This window comes from Canis lupus, chromosome 32 (genome assembly GCF_011100685.1).
Source record: "Canis lupus familiaris isolate Mischka breed German Shepherd chromosome 32, alternate assembly UU_Cfam_GSD_1.0, whole genome shotgun sequence".
Lineage (NCBI taxonomy): Eukaryota > Metazoa > Chordata > Mammalia > Carnivora > Canidae > Canis > Canis lupus.
The window spans coordinates 38,868,934-38,895,249 of NC_049253.1; the positions used below are offsets into that span (position 1 = coordinate 38,868,934).

General features: G+C 44.0%; 1 protein-coding gene across 3 annotated transcripts in view; it reads right to left on the reverse strand.

Annotated features, from left to right (window-relative positions):
- The window catches only part of SHROOM3 (shroom family member 3), a 120,401-nt gene that overhangs the window by 62,001 nt on the left and 32,084 nt on the right, over nt 1–26,316 (reverse strand). Inside the window, exon 1 of one of the 3 annotated variants that reach the window (XM_038582384.1) lies at nt 15,191–15,453. The exons of 1 other annotated variant lie outside the window; for it this stretch is intronic. In XM_038582384.1, coding sequence (XP_038438312.1) covers nt 15,191–15,438 — 248 coding nt within the window. In that variant the 5' untranslated portion in view covers nt 15,439–15,453. Of the gene's footprint in view, nt 1–7,201; nt 7,332–15,190; nt 15,454–26,316 lie in introns of those variants that run through there. One more of the 3 variants, XM_038582386.1, reaches the window with a different exon arrangement.

A 26,316-nucleotide genomic window follows, 5' to 3' on the forward strand; every position in this document is an offset into this window, starting at 1 on the left:
GGGATGGAGCCTCATGTCGGGCTCCCCGCTTGTGGAGTACCTCCTTCTCCCTCTCATCCTCATTCATGCTCTCTCATGTGCTCTCTCTCTCAAATAAATAAATAAAATGTTGAGAAAAACATATCTAAAGATACTCTGTAGAAACCCTGGAATCAATGAAACAAGTTCAAGTGAAAAACATAAACATAAACCATACAGCTCTCCATCTTATGGGGCTACTTCGGATCCCAAAAGGTACCACATTCTCCTGGCTTATCCGTACTTGTACTGCAAGGTTTGATTTTGGATCAAAACCCAAAATCCATGCTATATACAATGGGCAGTTCACAGTGTCTTCTGACCACCTGCTTGCTGGTCTCTCGTCTACTACATGCTTAGGAAGGCAAGCATATCAGAGTTGCTTGATAATTATTCGTTAAACGAATGAAATCTTGCCAAATGTTCAACAGATTTGTAACATTTCTTCCCTCCTGTCTCCTATTAGTTCACTTAACTTGCTGGCTAAGCCCAGGGCTGGCTTGCCTTCAATTTTGCTTTTCTAAACCACTATGCACCACTATGCACTATGCACCACACTCCCTTCCTGGGAGGCACCAAGGAACAGAAGGTCGGGTACAATGTCACAGTGAAGGGCTGGCAGCAAGAGCACACAAATGGGAGCACAAAGAACAGGAGATGATCTCAAAAAGGAGATGACATCATCTTTTTAAGGATTTTTAATATATGATTCTGCGTGACCCTAGGAATGCAGAGAGACCCACACCCCAGCACTGCTCTCTGTGGCCACATGTGGTCCTGTCACTTGCCACCTCCAGGGGACCAGCTGAGGTTAGCAACTGGGTATGACAGTTCATGGAATTCATGAAGCTTGTTCCTGCCTGCAAACCCCATGCTAAATGACAGCAGGGTCTCCATGCTAATCTTCATCTCCCCCGACCCTGGATGTCCCGGCACCTGAGTGGGCTGTCTGGTTACGTCATACATCTAGAAAAGAGGCTAGAGAGAGTGCAGGAACAACGGTACACACGTAATACGGATTTGTTGAATGGGCCATAGGAGACAATAAAGGGAATAATTGTGGGATGCACCCAGAATGGAGTTCTCTGCCCATCAACTCTAAAGGTGTTTACCATAGGGACGCCAGGGTGGCTCAGCAGTTGAGGATCTGCCTTCAGCTCAGGGAGTGATCGAGGGTCCTGGGATCGAGTCCCGCATTGGACTCCCTGCATGAGCCTGCTTCTCCCTCTGCCTGTGTCTCTGCCTCTCTCTCTGTGTATCTCTCATGAATGAATAAATAAAATCTTAAAAATAAAATAAAACAAAGGTATTTACCATATACATTTTGGGGGAAGGCAGGTCTTTCTCCTTATACTTTTCTCTATATGATTGTCAGCCAATTTCTTTGTAAAAGTACAATTCAGCCCTGTTTGGTCCATCTCATTAGCAGCAGGCTTTAGTGGGGGTAGAGAGGACCATTGTGGGGGGCTGTTGCTGAGCCTTCCAACAAACAGTTGGCAAAGCACAGTACACGTTTGCTGCCTGAAGTTTTTAGGCAGCCAGAATGCTTTTTGAGATTAAGCAGAAAGAAGTGCATTTATACAGGCCTAAGTTTATCCTCAGAGCTCTTTGGAGAAATTCCTTTGGATTTACGCTGGATGCATGTGTGTACTCATTTTCATAATTTGCCTTGTTAAATGTCATGTTTTTGGCTTCCTATGTTTCTGTTCCTATGATATTCTGTTCCGTGCCCATCATGCATGAAGTTGGCCTAATTATCATGTCTCTCCTGGTAGCAGGTCTTGAGTGTCATTGCTACAGGCTTCCCACACATCTCCCCAGGGTCTCCTGGTGGCACAGTGGGGAGAACGCCTGGATTCTTGGCTCCTCCAGTGTCTGCAAGAACATTTTAAGAACTGATGATGTTGGGTACAGAGTTCTGTTCTTAGTCTAATATAGCTGTTCTCTATTTTCTGATGACTAAGCATTTATCATAGTTTTCACAAGTATGAAAAAAAATTACCCTTTCTTTAAAAGCCCCCTGTTCCTGGCCTTTTGGTCTATATATTTATATATATACATGTCTATATATTTAGACCTAATCTTCTGGATCACTGTCCCTCCCTTACTCTCCTTTTTTGCTTTTTTAAATCACTATGTATCATCTAGGAAGCTCACTCTCTATTCTCTCTAGAGAGAGATCTAGGATCTAGACCTGATCCCTATCTGGTGTTTTTTATCATAGGCATATCACTGACTTGTACTTAAAAACCTCTTCTTTCTGCTCACCTACCCTGGTTCAGCAGCTTGCTTGTTGCAGGATGGGCCACACATAACCCTTCAGTCACACAGAGATGTGATTGGTAGGTCTCAGATCTGAGATGTACCTACCAATCACACCTCTGTGTCCATTTATATCTCCCGCTCTTGCTGCTGCCTTTTCTCACTTGATATCCCTTGAAGCCTCCCAGTGGATCCAGCCTGTACAATTTATACCACTGGCATTCAGCATATTTCTGATGACTTTTGAAAGCATATGTGTAACCACCTCTAGATTCTAGCCAATGGCTTCCATGTCAACCTTGCACAAAGACTAGAAAAGAGTGGGTGGGGGGAAAAAGCCACATGACTGGCTAAATCTTTTAACCTACCTGATAAACATTCAACCTGCTTCAGATTTTGACTCCAATCTCTCCACCCACTGAAGCCTATACTTACATAGGTAGCCCAGAGCAAGTGCATAAGAAAACCAAGGGCCCTCATGCAAGGCCCTATGGTTAAATTGAGGATAGCTTCACCATTGGAGGGGTACGGCCCTCACTGTGAACACTCAGAGCCTGCCCTTTAATCAACTCTGATAAGTGGCAGACTGTGTAATATGTATTAATGTGGATTCTGGAGCCAGTTGCTTTTGTTCTCATTTGGGCTCTATTACCTAGTAGGTGTTTAACCTCTGGCAGGTCACTTAACCTCTTATGTCTCAGTTTCCTCCTCTACAAAATAGGAAAATAATAGATAGCACTTGCATCAAAGGGTAGTTGTGGGACCTGAACCAGTTGATACGTAGAAAGCACTTAGAACAGAGCCTGGCAATACATGTTAACGTCTTACCAATAGACGTCTTACATTTATTGGGCACATGGTAGGTACCAGATGCTGTGCTTTAAAAAGTTATTCAGTGAATTTTCTTATCATTTAAAACAGTGAAGATCATCATTACAGATAAAGAAAGCAAAACGAGGGCAGCCCTGGTGGTGCAGCGGTTTGGCGTCGCCTGCAGCCTGGGGTGTGATCCTAGAGACCTGGGATCGAGTCCCACATCGGGCTCCCTGCATGGAGCCTGCTTCTCCCTCTGCCTGTGTCTCTGCCTCTCTCTGTGTGTGTCTATGAATAAATAAATAAAATCTTTTAAAAAAATAAAACCTTAAAAAAAAAAAGAAAGCAAAACGAAATAAAACAAAGAGAAAAAGTAATGGCTGAAGACCACACCACCCTTTATTAAAAGTCCCAAAGGATCACTGGGCTCTGAATGCGTTTTTCTTAGAACTGTCATATGCTAAACCATGCGTGCCTGGCATGTCTTCCACATCACCCTTTTGCTACTCATATGAGACAAAAAGGGCCTGGCATTTGATAACCACAGCAAGACATGGCTATTAGCATTCGATCACAGGGATCTACATGAGAGACATGAGCAGAAGTCACCCGAGGGGTGTGATGGGACGACTGTTGTGATGATGGCTCTCTAATTTCTTAAAACAGGAAACTGTGAATATCCAAAGCATTTAGGGAGGGATATAAATATTTAACTCCAGAGCGAAGGATTATGGCATACAATAACAAGAAACATGGAACATGAGGAAGATTCATGGAACTTGGGAACAGACTAGCACAGAGGACCCAGCAACTGGTTTGAAAGAAATAGTTCCTCAAGCACAAGGATGTCAGAATTAGCCTGAGGAGCTCGTCTAAGGGCCTCCTCACATCAGAGGAGCCTCTGTACCGGGCAGGAATGGCATACTGCCATTGTACAGCTGCCAATGTACAGCTAATGTACATGCATGGCTGTCCTAAAAACATGAGTTTAGATCCAACTTTCTTGACTCTCTCGAGTCCTCCCACATCAGGCTCGGGGGCAAGACATGTACCCCTCTCCTGCAGGCAGGAGGAGGTGGAGGGACTCTGGCTCTGGGAAGGTTCCTTGGTCTGTGGAAGCCAAGGTGTCATTCTCCATCTACATGCAAAATGAGTTGCTCCTGTCCTAAACCTGTCTAGTGGGGTGGACATCAAAACTGGAAGTGAAGATTGTCATTCATTGAGAAAAAATAGGTCCCTTGCTAAATTTGGCATCAGTTAAAGAATCTTAGGAAAAATGAACTCACCCCCTTGTTTGTGAGGAAGGCCTAATCCTTACTTTGCCCAAGAGGATTATTGGGTCTTAGAAGCTCACATGCACTTTTGTAAAGCTCATGCCAACTGCCTTTGTGTCTACAATATGCAAGATTCGTTCTGCTGTTTAGGGTAGATAATAGACATTCCATACTATTTAAATGCCTCCGAATTACAGACCTAAATGTTTCCAACTTCTGCTGTCACCCAAAGCAGGAATCTGTCTCCCAAGCTTTCCTGCAGCTGTTGCTTTATATTCTTTGGAAGCAGGTCTGAATGGAAGGCAAGGTACCAAAGTGCAGACAATTTGTTTTTTGTTTGTTTGTTTTTAAAGATTTTATTTATCTATTTGAGAGAAGGGAGAGTGTGGGGGAGGGGGGGGAGCAGAGAGAGAGAGACAGACTCCCTGCTGAGCAGGGAGGCCTGGCCATGGGGCTCCATCCCAGGACCCCAAGAACATGACCTGAGCTGAAGGCAAACACTTAACTGACTGAGCCACCCATGTGCCCCCATACAGACAACCTGTGGAAAAGTAATTGCGATTTACAATATACTTTTCAAGGTGTTTGTAACTGTGGTTCTATACGAGGGGTTCCTACTTATCCTCAACATTTGTCCTTTCCCTTGGGTGCTACAGGATTAGTGTAATATGATCTAGAGTTTTTAGGTTTTGTAAATCCTGTAGGTCCCTACTCACCCCACCACCCTATCCCCTCCAGGAGAATTCTTGGCCCACCTGCATATATAACATAAAAATGGGGTGGACAAAATCGATGCCTTGAGTTTAGCATAGCATTCTCAAAACATCATTTAAAAATATTACAAATTGGCACCTGTGCTAGGCTTTCCAATTTAGAAAGTATTTATATATAACAAATGTGGTTCTTATAACAACCCCATGAAATGTGGCCTCCTTTCACAGAAATGAAAACTGAGATACAGGTAATTTAAATACAGGCATACCTCATTTTATTGCCCTTTGCTTTATTGTGCTTCACAGATATTGTATTTTTTCCAAAGTAAAGGTTTGTGGCAACCCTGTATTGAGCAAACCTAACAGCACCATTTTCCCAACAGCATTTGCTTACTTTCTATCTCTGTGACACATGTTGATAATTCTTGCAATATTTCAAGTTTTTTCAGCATTAAATTTGTTACAGTAATTTGTGATTGGTGATTACAACTTGCTGAAAGCTTAGATGGTAGCATTTTTAGCAATAAAATATTTTTTTAAAGATTTTATTTATTTGAGAGAGAAAGAAAGCACAAGCAAGGGGAGGGGAGGGGAGAAGCAGACTCCCTGCTGAGCAGGGAGCCCAATGTGGGACTCAATCCCAGGACCCTGAGACCACCACCTGAGCCAAAGGCATCAGACACTCAACGACCTGAGCCCCACCCAAGTGCCCCAAGCAATAAAGTATATTTTAGTTAAAGTATGTACATTGTTTTTTTAGACATAATGCTGTGACACACTTAATAGACTATTGTGTAGCATAAACCTAAGTTTGATATGCACTGGAGAAACCAAAAAGTTCATCTGACTCACTTATGGCAGTGGTCTAGAACTGAACCCGCACTATCTCTGGGGTATACCTGTAAGCTGTTCCAGATCACAAAGAAAGTGGTAGAGCCAGGACCCAACACATCAAAAAATTCCAAAGGGTGCCCTTAGCCCCCTTCTACAATAGTCATGTCACCTAAGGCTCAGTTAGATTTCTGCAGGCTGGAACAGTCTATAAAAAACAAAGTTGCCTTATCCCAGGAAGAATCGAACAATTGTTCAGGGGTGCCTGATGGCTCAGCCAGTTTAGTGTCTGCCTTTGGCTCAGGTCATGATCCCAAGGGGACCCTGTCAGGCTCTGTGCTCAGCAGGGAGTCTGCTTCTCTCTCTGCCCTTCCCCCTGCTTCTGATCGCTCTCCCTTTCTCTCAAATAAATAAAATCTTAAAAAGGGGTGGCGGTGGTGCTGGGTGGCTCAGTTGCTTGGGTGTCTGACTTTGACTTGGGTTGTAATCTCGAGGTCCTGGGAATGGAGCCCCCCTTTGAGCCCCACGTCAGGCTCCACACTGAGTGGAAGGTCTGCTGTCCCTCTCCCTCTGCCCCTCCTCCACCTATGCACTCTCTCTCAAATAAATGAATAAAATCTTTGAAAAAACAAATAAACAAGCAAACAATTCTTCCAGTATTGTCTTCTAGAAGTGTTGATCTTTGGTGGTTTCTATTGGTCACTGCCTTTCCTACCTTTTCTACCAAGGCTTAATTTCTTAATTTCTTAATTTCTACCTGTTGTTACAAGTCCTATCTTAACTCTGAGGCCAGTTGGACTCCAAATGAGAAGGAATTTAAGCCTCTCAAGAGTATCTCAGGAAAGAGCTTCAAGACAAATTCTTAGCTAGTGCGTGCTCATCTTGAGCCTCAAGTCCCTATGCTACCCTCTTCCCGCCCCCTCACCCTAAGCTTCCAGTGCCTGCCTGCCTGCCTGACCTTCCGGGTGGGACAGAAATTTGCTTTTGATACCAGTTCCTTTAAGACCAGAGCCCGTCCTTATTACTGTTGACTAACCTATACACAGATGGTAGTGGGAACAAAAGCCAAAGGGAGAGCAGGTACGGAAGTGAGTGATCATTTTTATCTGACTAGACAGGAGCAAGTCCTCCTTCCCCCCTCCACTGGGCACTAGCACGCAGAAGGAGACAGCATCAGGCAGGAGTTTGGCAGGTCATGGGGCAGCCAGGCCAGCCTAGGACAAGAAATATCTTATACAACACCCCCTCAGCTGCCCGCCCCCCCCACCCCGCCCCCCGCTGCAACCCCACCTTAACAGGCCTGGGAAAGGTACAGAACCCATGACAAAGAGAAGGTACTGAACTGTGACCCCATGTCACAGATTCAGCGATGGAATGATGGCCTCTGCCCAGCCAGACCTGGCTCAGCAGGGGAGGCAGCCTCTTCTCACTGTGGCATTCCAGCTGCTACCGGTAACCATGGGAACCGATATAAAGGGCTTCAAGTTGAGGGGCAGAGGCTGGAGGCAATGGTGAAGAGGCAGGGAGGGACTTCAAGTGACAGTCCTGCAATTCTCCTCACTTTAGCCATGCACATCCATTGTGAGTCAGACTCAAAGACCAGTGAGTGGAGCTTGCACACAGCAGAGCAGCCTTGAAGGGTCAGGGGCAGTCAGAGAGCTAAGATCCCTGCAGGTTTCCGTCCAGATTTCTCTTTTTCCCCCTTCAGAGAGCAGAACCCTAAGAGTTTCATCTGCCAGGAGCGCTGCCCTGCGATAATGTGGCTCACTTGGGTGGACAGAACTGGTACACAGTGGCATTCCTTCAAATACAGGGCTGCAAGCAACACGCCAAATGGGACTCCTCCCCATGAGGAGGCCAGTTGGACTCCAAATGAGAAGGAATTTCAGCCTTCAGCCCATTGCCCCCAGAGGGGCTTCCTCTATGTGCTGGGGAGCTGCTCTGGTGGCTCTGTAAATACACCTGGCACCATCTGGGTAGTTGAGGAAAAAGTCCTGAGATTCTGGCTGTTGAACGGCACCGCAAAGGAGAGGCCTGAATGTTGACAACATAAATACAGAACATCTTGCACAACAACCAGGACTTTACAGAAGCAGAGGGTAGAGCTAATGCAAAGGCTCTTATCTCAACAGAAAATCATTATCTATAATTTATTTAATTATATTTTCCCCCTAGGGCTCCACATGTTTTTGTTTTTTTTTTTTTAACAATTTATTTACCCATTTTAGAGAGAGGTGGGAGGAGGGGCAGAGGGAGAACCCCTCAAGCACACTCTCTGCTGAGCATGAAGCCTGCCGGGGCACTCAATCCCACCACCCATGAGACCATAACCGAAGCCAAAACCAAGAGTCAGACACCCAACCAACTGTGCCACCGAGGTTTTAATTGGCCAATGTGACTTAAGTCTTTAAATCAGTAGAGTTCTCAATGTACACTTGGCATTCACTTTTAAAGTTCTAGCTCCCGGTTCTCCGGAATTTATTCTGAAAACGCCAATGGAAACATGGAATACAAATACCCTAGGTCAGTTTACTTTCCCTCTTACTACAACAGGGCTATGGAGACCATCTTTCACCTGGCCTTTCTTCTGGAGACCAAGGTAATACCACATCTATGTTAAACCTTACAAGGGCATCACAAAGCCTAGGCCAAATCCTAACAGGTGGCCTAGTTCTCCACCTGTCTTTGTTCCCAGATTGACTTCTTAGTTGGAGCCATTGGAGTGGTAGGAGGGTAAAAGGACAGTTCAGAGAGGGCCACGGACAGGCAGACTTTTGAGGGCCTGGGAAAAAAATCTGACATGTTCATTGACGCCCTTCCTGCACCCCGGTACCCCGGCCTTCAATGGTCAACCAATTCCTCCAACACTGGTGTTCACTTGTGTACATCCCATAACAGTGGCACTAGTAGTGCCACTTACTGCAGTAATTAAATCATAAAAATAATTTTACCTAAAAGGGAAATGCAAGTGACCTCCATCAGGAGACTCATCAGTTGAGAGGCTGGATCCTGCAGATTTCTACCCTGGCACCTCTGTGCCCTCAGCAAACTATTTAATCTCTTGTGTTTTGGGTTTCCTCATCTCTAAAGAAGGATAACAATAGTGCCTACCTCACAGGAGTGTGAAGAAAGTACAAGAAGACTTTCAGGCAGTGCTTCCCTCTTAGCAAGTACTTGTTACAGTTCAGAAATGAACACCTACCAGGTGCCTGGATATTTACTTTTACATGTATTTTGTCATTTAATGGTTAGATTAGCCTGAATCTGATAGTATTAATACCTCTTTCAAGGTATTATCATCACCATTCTACAGATAAGGGAACTGCGGCTTGAAGAATTAGGAACTTGCCCTAAACCACAGCAGGAAGCAGAGCTCAGATTCAGGTGTAGGGTGCTCCATCTCCACAGTCTAAGGTAGAGGAACATTTCATTGTTCTCATTTTTAGGAAGATAGTAAGAGAAAACCTTAGCAAGTAACTCTGATGTTTAAGAAAACAGTACCAATGACAAAAACAAAAACAAAACAAACAAAACCAGGATTTAAACCTCCTCCTTGGGCAGCCCCGGTGGCCCAGTGGTTTAGCACCACCTTCAGCCCAGGGCCTGATCCTGGGGTCCCGGGATCGAGTCCCGCGTCGGGCTCCCTGCATGGAGCCAGCTTCTCCCTCTGCCTGTGTCTCTGCCTCTCCCTCTCTCTCCCTCTCTCTCTCTGTCTCTCATGACTGAATAAATAAAATCTTAAAAAAAAAAAAAAAAAAAAACTCCTCCTTAAGCAAGGAGCTTTAAAAACAAAGAAAAAGCAAAACAAAACAAAACCCAATAAGACTAGCCTAAGACAGAGCCCCCTGCTCTGAAAAAAGTTCGAAGAGCAATGGATACGCAATCACACTTACAGTCAGGGCATCTATGAACCCTTGACTGTAAAACATCTTTATCAGCCATGATTGCATTCCCGGGGCTAATATGTTCTCAGTAAATGTGATAAATTATTTACTGAATGAATTACACCAGCCCCACAACAAAATGCCTTTGCTAGAGTTGGCAAAGTACATATTGTCATTCCCAAGCACTTTATTGGACTTAAATAATTGAAGTTTAATGGATTAAGTAAACTATTATATTTACCACTCTGTCCAAGGTATTTTACTGAAAATTCAAGGTAGTTTGTCCCTTTAAACAGAAGCACAACATCAATTTGATACAGAGTTCAGGAATTTTTGTCCATCTTTAGAAAGAGGGTGTAAAATGTAACCATGTCACCTGGATTCCTGGAAGCTGGAAGCCTGGTCTGGCTGTTCAGCTTCAACAAATTTCATTTAATCAGTCCTCAAAAACAGAGGGGTTTACAGAGTAGTCTCTCTTCAGGGTTTACCTCAGTTGGCTATGAAAAGCTCCACTGGCATTTTGAAATGGTAGGCTGTAGGCAAGATCTTTAAATTCCCTACAACCTCAAAACAAACAAACAAACAAAAAAACCTTACTAAAAAGAAGATACATATAATGCTAAGGAGGTCAGTTAATATGTTAGAGGATCCTTCATAATCTTAAATAAATGAGATGGCTTTAACAGAAAGTATAAATAATTTTATCAACACACCAAAACCACATTTATATTTATTACAGTGCAGGGAATTATTAGCTGACATTTATGGAGTCCTTACTAAACTAAGCCCTTTGGACGGCTGACTCAATCCCCACAATGACTCTATGAAGATGCTTCAATATTATCCAATGCTTTCCAGGTTCCGAGGCATTTAATAATTTTCCCAAGGCGATATATACCTAGAGGCAGAGGTGGGATGTGTACCCTGATCTAGCTCTAGAAGCCATGCTTTTCTCCTTCTAATTGAACTGATACTTGCGTACAGTAAAATGCACAAGTCCTAAGTGTTCAGTTTGATGAAGCTTGATAACTGTGCAGAACTATGCAACCATCACTCAAAAGACCTAGAACCTTTCCGTTGCTCCAGAAAAACCTCTTAAGTCTTTCCAGTCAATCCCTCTACCCTCTAGAGGCAATCACTTAACTTCTCTACTATAGAGTGGTTTTGCCTGTTCGAGTACTTCACATGCAGAACTGCTTATGAATTCTTTTGTGTCTGGCTTCTTTAATATAATGGTTCTGAGATGCATCTAGCTGGTTGTGTACATCATGAGTTCATTCCTTTTGACTGCTGAGTAGTATTCCATTGTATGGATGTACCACAGTGCATCCATTTTCTTGTTGCTGGAAATAGGGTTACTTCTAGTTGGCAATTATCAATAAGGTTGCTATGAACATTTTGTACAAGCCTTTTTGTACAAGCCTTTTTGTGTACAAGCCTATTTGTTTTCATCTCTCTTGGGTACATAGCTAGCCATGGAAATGCTGGGTCATAGAGTTAGTATATGCTTAACTGACAATAACCCAAAGTTCTTAATCTCTATATGCCTCAGAATGGCACTAGCTTATTAACATTTGATTTCCCCTCTTATATGACAAGTTTCCAGAGGGCAAAGAACCCATCTCCATTCCCTGGGCTGCCTCCCACATAGTAAACGTTTGCTGAACAAATGAAAGACCATTGTTATGCTCCTGTTCCTTCTTTGGGCGTTACTATAGCATAAGAAAACATGCTTGGCATGCATGGAGAAGTATGACAAGATGAAGGGTGTGAGGGAGAGGCACTGCTCATTCAAGCAAAGTGGAAAACCGCCCAGCCAGGAGACTCTTGACTTCCCCATTTTCTTTTCCATATGACCTTTCCTAGAAAGTGAACCCCTCCCAGTGATCCTTCAGGGAGAGAGCATGGTGGCTGCTCCTGATCAAGTGACATTTCAGAAAGGGAGGAAGGTGTCACTGCAATTGAGGTTACATGGTGGTTAGAATTACAGGATCCGTCTGTCAAACAGGAGGGCAGAGGAAGCAGCAACCTGCGAAATCTGGACTTTCTGAAAGAAACCAGCAAGAGTGCAGCACTGCTGGCCCCGGGGAGCAGCCTCCAACAGAAGCTATAGGAATACTCAGATTGGGCATAAGCACTACTCAAAATACATTTTGAGGAAAAAAGTAAAATGTAACATTACTGTAAAAATGTACTCAGATTTGTCACACAAAAGAGGATATTGAAAAGAAAGTGGGATCCAGACTGGAGAGAGCCCTCAGGGACACCATCCTTAGTTCAGAGGTCTATGACACAGCTACCCTCTCCCCACCTGAGGCAGAAGTTTTAATTCCTGTGAATCAATTCATTCATTCACTTTGAAGCAATTCATTTGAAATCACAAAACTTCTGCTACATTCAACCTAGAATGTCTTAGAAAATAATTAAATCATTGTTGATTTTCTATCTATAAATAGAAAAGAATTGGCAAGTCCTAGGGATAATTATATAATCTTTCTTACCAAAGGAGAATCTTTGTGTTACATAAACCAAAACAGGGTTTCGCTGGACTCAGGTGCTTTGAGGGGAATCTTTATACCCTTTGATCCTAGGTTGTCAAAGATTGAAATATATTTAGAGTTCCTCAATCTGGGGTTTGAAGAGGTGACCCAGTCTTCTTTTAACCAGACAGTACCGCACTGAAAGCAGATGGCTGTTTATCCTATTCTTAAAACCTCCAGGGAAGTAGATTCTCTACAACATCCCTTGGTAACCTTCTCCAGGGTTTTATCAAGCATACAGTGAAGAAGTTCTGATGTAGAAACCAATAAAAAAAATATTAACTCAATGAGCCTAGCCAGCTGCAAGCACTGGTAAGGGATGTATTTGGGCACTTTGCCTTAATGGTAAAGAGATGTATTTACAAAACAGGCTGTCCAAACAAAAGCCATTTGTCAGGAGCAGATGTGGGAAGTTGATTCAAGAGAAATTGCCACAATAAATTCTGTTCCATGAACCACGTGAAGAAGCTTTGTTGGTTATAACCTTTTCTTAAAGTACAAGTTTATTTCCTTGGCATTTCCTAGTTTCAGTTCCTAAACGCAATTCATTGGCAATTTTAAAAAAATGTCCATAGCCGCCAAGTTTTCAAATGACCAGGTTTCTCTGAAAAACTAGGCCTTTACTAAAGTGTAAATATCGTTAGGAATAACCATTTACTTTTTCTCAGTTCTGTATAGTTCACCTTTTCTGCAGATGATCATGCAATACTTCCATAATCAGAAAAAAAAAAAAAAACACACAACTGTAAGACAAACATAGCCATCAAAATTAATTAAAATGTAAACCAAATTCTGGTGAAATTATTTGTGGGTGGGATTTAGCTATACCTTTAACATGCTTTTAATTGGGAGTAACAATCAGCCTTTAAATATTAAATAATCAGAACCAGGCAGCACACAGAACGATCTTTATAAGCCTCTGTGCTAAGACGGCCTGTGGCAGCCTGAGAGCTCGCAGCAATCTCTCCATGGAGATCACATGCATGCGGTGCTCATTTACTCCCAATCCAAAGGCTCCCGCACAGAGAGGTTCACCACAATACTACGATTAAAAAAAAAAAAAAAAAAAAAAGTAATGCCAAAATACATCAGAGAAAGAGACATACCCCACCCCCACCCCACCTACCCCCGGATGCTCCCCGTATTGAAATTTCCTAAGCCCTCCCACAGCCTTCGGCAAAGCTCTTTTATGTCTCTTGGCAATTGAGAGGAGAGCAAATGTCAGGTGTACTCTCGTTTTCATTGTCTAGTTTCTGCTACGAGACCGGAGAACACACCTTTTTTTTTAAAAGAAAAAACTGCCTTAAGATTTGGAACAAGGCGGGATCCCTGGGTGGCGCAGCGGTTTGGCGCCTGCCTTTGGCCAGGGCGTGATCCTGGAGACCTCGGATCGAATCCCACATCGGGCTCCCGGTGCATGGAGCCTGCTCCTCCCTCTGCCGCCTGTGTCTCTGCCTCTCTCTCTCTCTCTCTCTCTCTCTCTCTGTGTGACTATCATAAATAAATAAAAAAATAAAAGTAAAAAAAAAAAAAAAGTTAAAAAAAGATTTGGAACAAGGGGGATCCCTGGGTGGCGCAGCGGTTTGGCGCCTGCCTTTGGCCCAGGGGGCGGTCCTGGAGACCCGGGGTCGAGTCCCACGTCGGGCTCCCGGTGCATGGAACCTGCTTCTCCCTCTGCCTGTGTCTCTGCCTCTCTCTCTCTCTGTGACTATCATGAATAAATAAAAACGTAAAAAGAAATTAAAAAAAAAAAAAAGATTTGGAACAAGGGGGATCCCTGGGTGGCGCAGCGGTTTGGCGCCTCCAGGTCTTAATCCTGGAGACCCGGGATCGAGTCCCACGTCGGGCTCCCTGCATGGAGCCTGCTTCTCCCTCTGCCTGTGTCTCTCTCTCTCTCTCTCTCTCTCTCTCTATCTATCTCTGTGTGTATCATAAATAAATAATAAAAAAAGGAAAGATTTGGAACAAGGGCAGGGGGCAGAGTGGGCGTGCCCCTGAAAGCACCTTTGGGACCTTCCCTACAGAAGCCAATCCAGCAAAAGCGCGGAAGGCGAGTCGCCCTAAACTCCGTTCGCGGCCCTCGCGCAAGCGATCCATCGAAATCAGACAATTGCACAGATCATTTCTCCCGAAAAGTCTCCGCTGTCCATGATCCCCGGCGCTCTTCCCCTTGCAGGGGCAGTTCCCGCCTCCATGAGGCTCAGCACAGACCGAACGCGCGCCGCGGCCCGGGAGCGCCCGAGCGGGGAGGGGAGCGCGCACCTGCCGCCCCGGCCGCACCTGCCGCCCCCGCCCGGCCCCCGCGACTCACCCGCAGCGCTGCAGGCCGCCGCCAGCTCCCAGGACGCGGCGCCGGGCATCCCCGGGGCATCGCCGGGGCCCGCCGCGCTCCACAAAGGGGATCTCCCGCCGCCGGCCCCGGAGCCCGCCTCCCGCCGCGGGGCCCCCCCGAGGTCCGCGCTCGCGGGGCGCACGCCCCAGGTGACCCCCACGGGCACCGGCCGGACGCGCGCGGGCGTGTCACTGGCAGGGGAGGCGCCCCGAGGCCTGAAAACGGATCCCGGGAAGGGAGAGTCGGGCCCTCTGGGTCCCCGCGGCGCTCCGGGGACCGGCCCCCTCGCTCCGCGCCTCTCCTGCCTCCGCTCGCGCCGGGGAAGGTGGCTTCCCCCGCACCCGCCCCATTTTGGACTGAAAAGGAATCCAGGAGCGAAATACCGACTCCAAGAAGCCCGCGCTCGCTTTTCAGGGCCCGTGCACTTAGTGATTGATCAAATGAAGCATGAAGGAAGCAAGGTAAAAAGTTCACAGCTTGGGGGGAAAAAAGAAAAAAGAAAGAAAAAAAAAAAACAGCTCACATTACAAGGAGAAAAAAAACATCCTTTTTCTCTGTACGTCCTCTTTTCAGGATAGGCCAACCGGAGAGATGCAGGTTGTTGCTGGGCGGCCACTGCTGTCGCAGCCTCCCTCCCAGCCCTTCTTGGTTCCCATGAGCATCACCTCCAGAGCAGAGGCAGGTGATTATTTTAGTGGCTCTGGCTATTAATCTCTCTCCGGAGCTTAGATTCAGCTTTGCCAACGTTTGGGTCTTAGCCAAGGTACACATCGGCGTTTGTTTTGCATTTGTGATCTAGCTGCCCAGTTAATATTCTTAAGGAAAGGTATGGTGCTTCCAGTTTCATATTTCTTCAAAGGCTCTTCCAGCCTCTTTCAATGGAGGTGAGATTTTTTTTTTTTTTTTCTTAGAGTACCTTTCTTAATCGCTTTCACATGTCATTGCCGGAGATTAAAATGACACAAAGGTCTGAAGTTGATTTTATTTCTTCTCATTCAAGCAGAATCCCTGTTGTTAAATGTTCAGGTTCTATATTTAAGGCAAATATATATATGGGGGGGGGGAGAGAAGAGGAGAGGGGAGGGGAGGAGAGGAGAGGAGGAGAAGAGAAGAGGAGAGGAGAGAAGAGAAGAGAGAGGAGGGGAGGGGAGAGGAGAGGAGAGGAGAGGAGAGGAGAGGAGAGGAGAGGAGAAGAGAGAGGAGAGGAGAGGAGAGGAGAGGAGAGGAGAGGAGAGGAGAGGAGAGGAGAGGAGAGGAGAGGAGAGGAGAGGAGAGGAGAGGAGAAGAGAGAGGAGGGGAGGGGAGAGGGGAGGGGAAGGGAGGGAAGGGGAGGAGAGGAGAGGAGGGGAGGGGAGGGGAGGGGAGGGGAGGGGAGGGGAGGGGAGAGGAGAATGTCTAATTAGGTAGGAACTAGAAGCCTCAGCTCCAGGAGAGTCGATACTATTTGTCATTATGTGGCTGGACTCTTGTTATAACAGAAGCATTAGCCACCACAGCAACCACTGGAATAAACATTTTTACTGAAGTCTTTATGGAGAGGCTTCCTTCCCACCTCCAAAAAGGTATTATCGCCCTTAAAGCTGGATTTTTGTCTTCAACTGATATTATAAACATGCCCAAACACTATACGCCTGTCACACGATCAACGGAGTACCCACGCAAGCCTTTGCTATGCGTTGGAAGCAGGGAGGCTACTGTTGCCTGCCCTGCGTTTCGTGTCTTGTGGAAATCTAGTTTGGGGCGAAAGCTTTGAATAAGCGGTCAGCCCTTCGGTATGGACAGCATACTGTGGCAGCCACTACGCGGTGGAAACAAGTTTTAGCTGGAAGACACAGCCAGGAGCTCTGTGGGGAGAAGAGTAAGACCAGTCCTGCTGCTTCTTTACCTTGTTTCCTGAGTGCTCAGGACCAGGTGAAATCTCACAAGGGTGGAACAGATCCCTCTACTCCTGTATGAAATGTCACTTCAAATTGGTGATTAGAAACATACTTTGGATCCAAATCTTACCTCCCACACAGCCTATGTTATACCAGTGAAATCCATCACTATGAAGAGAGATCCCAGGGCTCCCATCGTACCACAGATTCTGGAAAAATACTTTTTATTTGTATTGGTAACTTTGAGGCATTGTCAGATATTTGTAGATGAAAGGAAAACCACCTGTCTCGTGGGATCAAAGCTGAGCCTGGAAATGAAAATTATGCTGACATAATTATGCAAGTTCCCTCACCTGGCACCTCAGTGCTCCTGCAAAATGGTCTATCCAGTCTTTCACAAAGCACAACTGATAAATGACCTTGGAACAGTTACATGTATCAAGTGTATGTATGGAACTCCCAAGAAAATTAAATTAAAGACCATTTAATTAAAGATGGTCTCTGTAAAGTCATGCTGCCTTTCAGTTCCTATTAAAACTGTACTCAGAGGGACCCTGGGTGGCTCAGTTGGTTAAGCATCCGACTCTTGATCTCAGCTCAGGTCTTGGTTTCAGGGTCCTGAGTTCAAGCTCCTCACGTGGAGCCTACTAAAAAAAAATGAATACATAAAAATAAAAGACTGTGTTCAGAAGTGGTGCTTTCACACTGGAATCCAAAGCATTTTTTTAAAGATTAAAATAGACATATTGATCAAGAAAGAAAGCTTTTATTTTTGTTTACTTTTTTTAATTTTTAAAAATATTTTATTTATTTATTCAGGAGAGACATAGAGAGGCAGAGACACAGACAGAGGGAGAAGCAGGCTCTTCGCAAGGAGCTTGATGTGGGACTTAATCCCTAGACCCTGGATCAAGCCCTGAGCCAAAGGCAGATGTTCAACTGCTGAGCCACCCAGGGGTCCCAAGAAAGAAAGCTTTTAAAAAATGCTGAGAACTTTTATAAGGAGGTACCAAATTGGGAAATAAAAGTGTATAACCAGCTCTTAAAGATAAGAGCATGCATGGCCACTTGGGAGCCTACTATTTGCATGGTTTTTCTTTTGTTTAAAGTCATAGTTCTTTTTAAAACACCTTAATGAGATATAATTCACATCCTATAAAATATATACTTTGAAAGAAGAATGTGTTGGCTCTCCTATCCCCACCTGCAAGACTTCGCTATGCTGGCTGGAGTGAATAGTAGGAGGAAAAGACCAGAGACTGTGCATGTACAAGATCCACCAAGGTGGTGATGGCAAAGGGTCATGAGTCAGAAATGGGGTGGTGATAGGATGTACATCCATGGTGGCTCGTCTAGGCACTTGGTGCTTTCACAGGCCAAATCATTTCCTCTTGTTTCTCTTAAATATTTCCACCTCTAAGCCCAAATTCAGTTTGAGATAAACAGACTAACCTAAAGATATTTAAAATCACATCAGATTAGCTCTGCTATTTGAGCATCTAGTATAAAAAAAAGTATAATTCCAAATGCTTTGATTCATACTGTATACACATTTAGAAGTTGGTTTCTCCACTACAATTGTCAGGTCTTATTAGTAAGGAGAAACCTGTGAGAATGAATATCTTTTTCAAACAAAAAGTTTAAGAAATTCAGTAATTATTCTTTGAATTATTTAATTTCAATTAGTCTAACACATTTAATTAATTATAATTTTAAAGAAACGTATAGAAATTATGTACATGACTGGAGTTCTGAATATTTTTTTTCACAAATTTAGCTTCTTGTCTATATTAGAGTAGTATAGTTTTGAAATATACTTTGTACTTATTTTTTTAGTGTATGTGCTGCCGAAGCGAGCACTGTACTTATTTTTTTAAAGATTTATTTATTTATTCATGATAGAGAGAAAGAGAGAGAGAGGCAGAGACACAGGCAGAGGATGAAGCAGGCTCCATGCAGGGAGCCCGACGCAGGACTCGATCCCGGGACTCCAGGATCGCGCCCTGGGCCAAAGGCAGGCGCTAAACCCCTGAGCCACCCAGGGATCCCCAAGAAATATATTTTGTACTTAAACTACTAAATTAAATTTCACATAGGGGCACCTGGGTGGCTCAGTTGGTTATGCATCTGACTCATGATCTCAGCTCAGGCCTTGATCTCAGGCTCGTGAGTTGGGCTCCACACTGGTCGTGGGGCCTACTTTAAAAAATATATTAAATTTCACTTAGAAATAGTCAACCATTACTCAGCTTGGCATTCTTTTTATAATTCCAAATAAGTGAAATTATAATGTGAAATTTGTAACTATTTGAATAATTAAATAATTATTAATAATAATTAATAATAATAAAATCATCTCTCTCTTTCCACTGCCATGCAATAAATTCCCTGGTTCATCTATTCTCTTTTTTGGGCTACGACGCCTTAGAAAAACGAGGTCCATATCTTTTGAATACTGAAAAAGTTCTAGGGACTGTTTAATGGTCAATACAAAAACCTCACAAATAGGAAAGAGTATACTTGTAGCATGGGTTCTTGTGAGCAAACCAGAGTCTTAGCTATAGAGAACAAACTGAGGGATCCTAGAGGGGAGGAGGGTGGGGAATGGACTAGATGAATGATGGGCATTAAGGAGGGCACTTGTGAAGAGCACTGGGTGTTGTATGTAAGTGATGAATTACTAAATTCTACTCCAATACTACCCTAGTTGTTAACTAACTAGAATTTAAATAAAAATTTGAAACAAATAAAATAAAATGGACTTGGAAAATTTGAAAAAAAAAAAAAGAAACATGGGTTCTTGCTTCAGAAAGAAAATATTAGGAGAATGTTTGGGGTGCTTCCTTCTCAAATAGGTAGTTAGATTTAACATGGACATCACATAATTTCTAATGTAATATTCACTTTAATAAATTTTTTTGAACCATCCACAGCAAAATTTTTTTTGAACCATCCACAGCAAAATGTGAAAAACAAGTAAACAACTGTCTTAGTGAATAACATATTAAAATAGAAACTTAAAGTAAGGAAGTGCATTTAAGACCACTCTAACCCTGAGAAGTAATTTATTTCGTGAAGCAGTGATTGTAACATGGAAGGGAAAAATCCTGTAAGATCTTTCAGCCTCTCAGTTCCTTGTCTTCTCAGCCCCGTAAGTCTTCCCTCCATCACAGCCCTTTGCTGTCAGTGGCCCAGTGAGCCCCCAAGAAGGGAGATGCTCTTGGGGAGCTCACAGCTTCCTCACCCTCTCTCAGCTGAGGCAGCTGACTCATATTCACAAGGCCACTGCTGTGTTTTCTGTTCTTTGGGGCCCTAGGACCATGGTCTCAAGTAAAGGCCTTTATGTTTCCTGCCTATTACCTGTAAAGTGACCTAGCATCTACTACAGTTGTATGGCTATGAGCATGGTTGCAGCATGCGAGGTTCAGGGGGTCAGATCTGGGATCCTGCATCAAACCTGCATAGGTCTAAGTGGAAGCCAAAAGGAAGAACAGAACAACAAAACCAGCAGATGAGACTCGAAGGGATTGCTTCATGGACATGTAGGAGATGAAGGACATTTTCAATGTTGTGGGAGTCACTGATTAAGGACCAGTCTCACATGTCAGCAGCCTCGAGTCACTAAGAAGACAAGGACGGACAAGCATTCTCTTGGGAAAGTCTTGATTGAAAGGTTAGAATTGGATCCTGGAAATTGGAAGCAACTGAAGTGGTCATATTGGAAATGGTTAGATTAATACTAAAGCATATAATGCAGCATTTATAAGGAAAGAGGTAGACCTATACATAGTACCAGAGATGTCCATATAGTTAAGTGACAAAGCTACATATACATTATATACAATATGTAGTATGTTTTACAAAAGTCTAGGAAAACATCTGAAAAGAAAAACTAAACTATTCTGGGCAATAGGACTGCAGGGAGAGAAATCTCAGGGGATAAACATAAGTTTACCTTTTGCTTTTAAACACCTCTATAGAATTTGGGCATTTAAAAAAATAATAAGTACAATACAATTTACTCTTTGAATTAAATGTTGACAATAAAGATTTCAATAATTACAAAAGCACCCTGAGTTCTGAAATGTTTCAGCCAAATAAACTAATGTTGATAAACTGAGTATTTTATGTCTTCCCATGCTTTCCTCTCACTTTCTCATGTTGACACTGTGTAGGACAGCAAGGCAACCCGAGGAATAAAGTCCATCCCCAAAGCTTGGACTGAGCTGTCACACCTTGAGGGTGAAAACTCAACTTTCTGAGAGTCTGGGTATCGCAAGACTAATAGGGAACAAGAGAGAGAAAGGTGGAAGATGAAAAATAGAGAGGGGGAATAAAGAAAGAAGAGTTGGAGAAGGGAAGAGGGGAAGAAGGAGAGATGGAGCTCCAGGGTAAAAGACAAGGGGGAGGGCAGGAGGGAGAACAGAAAAAGGAACGTCAGACTCCTATAAACATGAAGATGTGCTCGAACACGTATATTAAGTACATAAGGAAGAACATGCAATAGGCTGTTAATGGAAGTTACCTGAAAGAGGTGGCATGGGGAAATGTTAACTTTATTGTTTTTGTTTTACTGTTTATAGTATTTGTTATCATAGAAAATAATACCTTTTTTTTTTTTAAAGTAAACTCTATAAAAAATAAATAAATAAAAAATAAAGTAAACTCTATCCCCAGTGTGGGGCTGGAACTCATGACCCGGAGATCCACGGTTGCACGCTCTGCTGACTGAGCCAGCCAGGTGTCCCAGTAACATCGAATAATAAAAATTTTAACAATAAGGCACACTGTAGATAAACAGTTATGAAGCAACAGGAAAACTATTCAGCAAATCTGCCCTTGATTGTAACTTTGGGCATATCACAGCCTAAAGCCTTTACCTGTCACCTAGATGCATAATCTAATAAATATGGTATTTGGTATCGGAGGGATTTATGTGTTGTGGGAGAATAAGAGTCTTCAGACAAAAATCTAATAGAAAGGAGTGAAATCCAAGAAGTTGTCAGATTTATACACCACCAACATCTTGAATGACAATGTTTTGAAGGTAAAGAAATGTCAATTAAGATTGCATTGACTGATTAAGAGCTATCACTAGTTCTGGTCACAGGGCTCGCATATGCATTGATCCTCACATGTTATTGTAGTGTCACCAATGACAGTACACCCATTTCTCTTCTGGACATGAGGAAATAATTTCTATGCCTTCAATAACTGGAGAGTATCATGTAAGTAAGAGGAGTCCTGTTCTGGACATGATTTAGGTCATAACAGTACTTCTGCTCAGATTTTGATCAACAAACTTGTTCAGGAAGTTTGGGAATAGCTTAAGATAAGATTTTCCCAATTGACCTTTTCTCCCCCTTCTTTTCCTTTCTCTCTCCTGGACCTACTTCAATTCAAATACTGCCTGTTGAGTACCTGCTAAGGGCTAGGCTTTGGGGATATCGAGTTGGATGAAGTCCTACCCTTGACTCATCAGGTGCTCATCAGAAATTTTTTTTTTCATCAGAAATTCAGACATCTAAAGAAACTATTTCAGTACCACGTGATAAGAATAGTTGAGTGTGGTGATCAAAAGCTTGCTAGTTGCGTGCAAGATTAATCGATCTTACTAAGACCTTTGTCCTTCCTCTAAGTAAGCATAATTACACCTCCCATAGGTTTTTGTGAAGTAACATGAGATAATTATTGAGCATGTGCGGGGTGGGGGGGTGAGATATCAACTATTCTTATTCCTTCCATTGAATCTCCCCACAGTCCTGTCTTTCCTCCCAGTCAGTGCCATTCATTGACCAAAGAAAGGATGACTCAGTAGAACTCATGTAGCAAAGGAATCCAGACAAAAGTCTTAAGATTTGAGAGAATACTCAGTCAGAACCAATTTTTCCTCCATGACAGACATTACAACTTTCTAGAACTCACCAAAGAAGGGCAAGGCAAGTCAGAGAGAAGTGAAGGGGAGTTAGAAATGAGAGCTACGCTGAGTCCTACGTGGGGCAAGATGGAAGCTTCAGATAAGCTTAGGGATTTGAGAGCAGAAAGTGTGTGCCCCCCCCCCCCCAACCCCAAGCAAGAATCTGGAGAGAGGGCTTAGTACTAGAGTTGTTGGGAACTCGGTAAGGAGGAGGAGTCAACGAAATATCTACGTGGTGTACCTAGGCAGGAGAGAACTCCACACTTCCCACCAATCCTCCCAACCCGGGGTGGGCCAGGGGAAGCAGAATGTTTCTGGTAAAGCCAAGACAGCAAAGACGCTGGACAGATCTGAGGAGGCTGCAGATACCACCATCCCAGCTTGCATGGTAACCAGATACATCAGATACCAGCATGGGGAGACGGGGATGGGACATGATGGCCAAAGGTGCCACTTCACTGGGCCTCCATAGGATACACACAAAGCCCTGACTCTGCCTAAGGCACTCACAACTCAGCTGTGACCCCAGGAGCTGAAGGAGACTCGGAATTAGCTGATACTAAGGTCTGTCTCTGCTGAATGAGGTCTCAAAACAGAAATTAGTCAGTGTCTAGAAAAGCACTTACATTCTTGCATAATTGTGTCGGTGGCTCAACATTTAACCCCACCACATGTAAAGTCTGCAGCACGGTGTGCCTAGCATGTGAGAGCTTAAAAAAAGAAAAAAAAAAAAAGATTGGGATGCCTGGGTGGCTCAGTGTGTGAGCATCTGCCTGTGCCTCAGGGTGTGATCCCGGGGTCCTAGGATCAAGTCCCACCTCAGGCTCCTCACAGGGGAGCCTGCTTCTCCCTCTGCCTGTGCTCTGCCTCTCTCTATGTCTCTCATGAATAAATAAATAAAATCTTTAAAAAAAAAAGGAGTGCAGACTCTGGAAGAAGAATACTTGAATTGGAACCCTGGCCACAGGCCCTACTGTGTGGCCTTGGGCTGGTCATTACCTGCCCATGAAGCAAATTCTTTACCTCCAAAATGAGAGCTTCAAAACTGACCCCGAGCCATAGGATTGCTGCAGGTTCAGCTACAATACCTCACACGAAGCACGTAGAGTGGAGCCTAACGTAAAGTAAGTGCTTATTGCATTTTAGCTTTATTCGTAGGGCTGCACTTGAAATCAGGATTAAATCGATATGGGGAGAATGATGATTACGTTGGATAATCACGGAGAGGTCTTCACCTCCCGGTATTCATTTAAACGCTTATCACCAAGCAAACTTTCAGGAAGAAAAAATCTTCTCTGTAAATTTACTTGTAAGAGGTACAGGTCAGGCTGCAATTCAAACAACTAAAGCTCACAACGATCACAGTCGTCTGTGGTGGAGTAGGGGCTTGTCCTCTTCAGCTCTGAAGCAAGCTCTGGCCGGGTTTGGTGTGTCCCACTAAGGGCTGGCACCTCCCCTCCGCAGCAGCCACCTTCTGGAGCGAGGGGAAGTGCACTCGGTATGTGACGGGCACCGGACTCTCGGGTAAAGGCATGTGATATGGGTGACAACGAGTGCTGGTGGCCCAGGATCCTGCGAGGTAAAACCCCACAAGTGACGGATTGTTAACAGCCTGGGTTCAACCGAGCACATTCCTGGCATGCCCTGTCACCTGGGAGGACTACTGGGAGGCGGTGTGGCGGCGTGGGCCAGGGCAGGCAAGGCTGGGCCGGCCAGCATTCCCAACCTGACCTGTGCCTGAGTAGAGCACGAACACTATTTTTTGTCAAGGAAAGTGAGTCTCTTTATTTTTTCTAAAGATTGTATTTGTTTATTTATTTGAGAGAGAACGAGTGAGTGTGAGAGAGCATGAGTCAGGGGGAGGGCAAGGGCAGAGGGAGAGGCAGACCCTGCTGAGCAGAGCGCCCAATGCAGGGCTCAACCCCAGGACCCTGGGAGCACGACCTGAGCTGAAGGCAGATGCTTAACTGACTGAGCCTCCCAGGCGCCCCAAGGAAAGCAGGTATTTTAATTGACGATGTCCAAGAAGTGTAAGAACTGAGGATTGAAATCTGTTCCAGACATAAGCCAGTAACACTCCGAAGGAAGCTTTACGTTTTTTCTCTTTCTCTTTCCAGAAAAATATGCATACGTTTTGGAAGATATAGATGAAGATAAACAAGGATCTGGGGGAAGTATGAAGATATAAAGAGGGAGAAGCATAACCCACATTTTGGAGATGGAATTCAGTCAATTCCTGCCATTGGCTGGCCCCTTGTATTTTCATAGCAGTTGCTTCCCTGAAAGTCCCTATGATGACTGGTAGGAAAGGGTGCCGTGGAGACCAGGCAGGAGCTGAGAGAGGAAAGGGAAGAGGGAGCAAGAGTAGATCTGGGATGGAAAAACACCTGCATGCCTGGAGGGCAGTGGGTGGAGAGCTGTAAGGCAAGTGAGAGTACCTCAATCTGACCACGAGTGATGCCTGAGGAGCTAGCAAAAGTGGTTGTGGACACAGGTGATAATGTTCCACACTGGCATACAAACTGAACAACTGATTTATTAGAAATCTGTTTCAATGACTAAAAATATGTTATTCCACTGCGTGCTAACCTCTGACTTATTTATTGTTAAAGAGCTGCTTCCCTGACCCAGAGAAGTCATCAGAATCGCCAGTGATGGTTTCCTTATAACAAAACAAAGCATCCACAAAACCAAAACTGCGTTTTATAAGAATTGCCCAGGGATTTGGCACTCCTTGTCTTTACCTTGTATCAGAATTTTAGGCCTTTCAAAAAGGACATCTTAATTGTATTCATAGCATCGAGACACCTATACTACTGGATAGGTTTCTTCCTAAGAATGTGTTATATGAAAACTTGCATGTAAATTCTTTCCCAAGACTTTATTTATTTATTTATTTATTTATTTATTTATTTGAGAGCAAGAGAGCATGAGCCAGGGGGAGGGGAAGGGCAGAGAGAGAAGCAAACTCCCCCCTGAGCAGAGAGCCGGATGCAGGGGCTCAATCCCAGGACCCTGAGATCATGACCTGAGCTGAAGACAGATGCCTAATCAACTGAGCCACCCAGGTGCCCCTATATAAATACTTTAAACATTTAAATGTCATCGACACTGCCACATTCTGCTTTAAGAACAACCCAAGGTGCTACAGAAGTATAACTTCAAGAGACAAAAACAAGGAAAGTTGCTAGGGTAAAACCAGTTGGAATTTCTGAAATGTGGATGACTCACTTTGATGATTTACTGCTACTAAGGTTTAGACAATATGGTATTTAATGTCTACATATTTTTCAAAAGGGCTTAAATCCTATTTGGTGCTTTAGATTTTTTTTTTAATCACCTTTATCTTCATTTAAAAGCTTATTTTTGAAAATAAAATTTTCCACTCGCTAGTTGGCAGCTTCATTGGTCTTAAAGTATTAGCTTGTCTGGCTCTCAAAAGAAACACAGAGAAATTAAATGTTTCTCCTGTTTACTTTTTTTGTCAGTCTTACTTTATTGACTTAAAGAAGCCAATTCATCTGCCCTTATTCTTTAAAAACCTACAAGCAGGGCAACCCCGGTGGCTCAGTGGTTTAGCATCACCTGCAGCCCGGGGCGTGATCCTGGAGACCCGGGATCGAGTCCCACGTCGGGCTCCCCGCATGGGGCCTGCTTCTCCCTCTGCCTGTCGCTGCCTCTCTCTCGCTCTGTGTCTCTCATGAATAAATAAAAAAATAAAATCTTAAAAAAAAAACCCACAAGCAATGTGCTTTTTAAAAGGAGTCTAGCCACCAAGCACCACCATAATAGCTCATTTTCTCAGATCTCTTTCATTTGCCAAGTTACACGGTTTTATGTTGTACTTTCACGTGT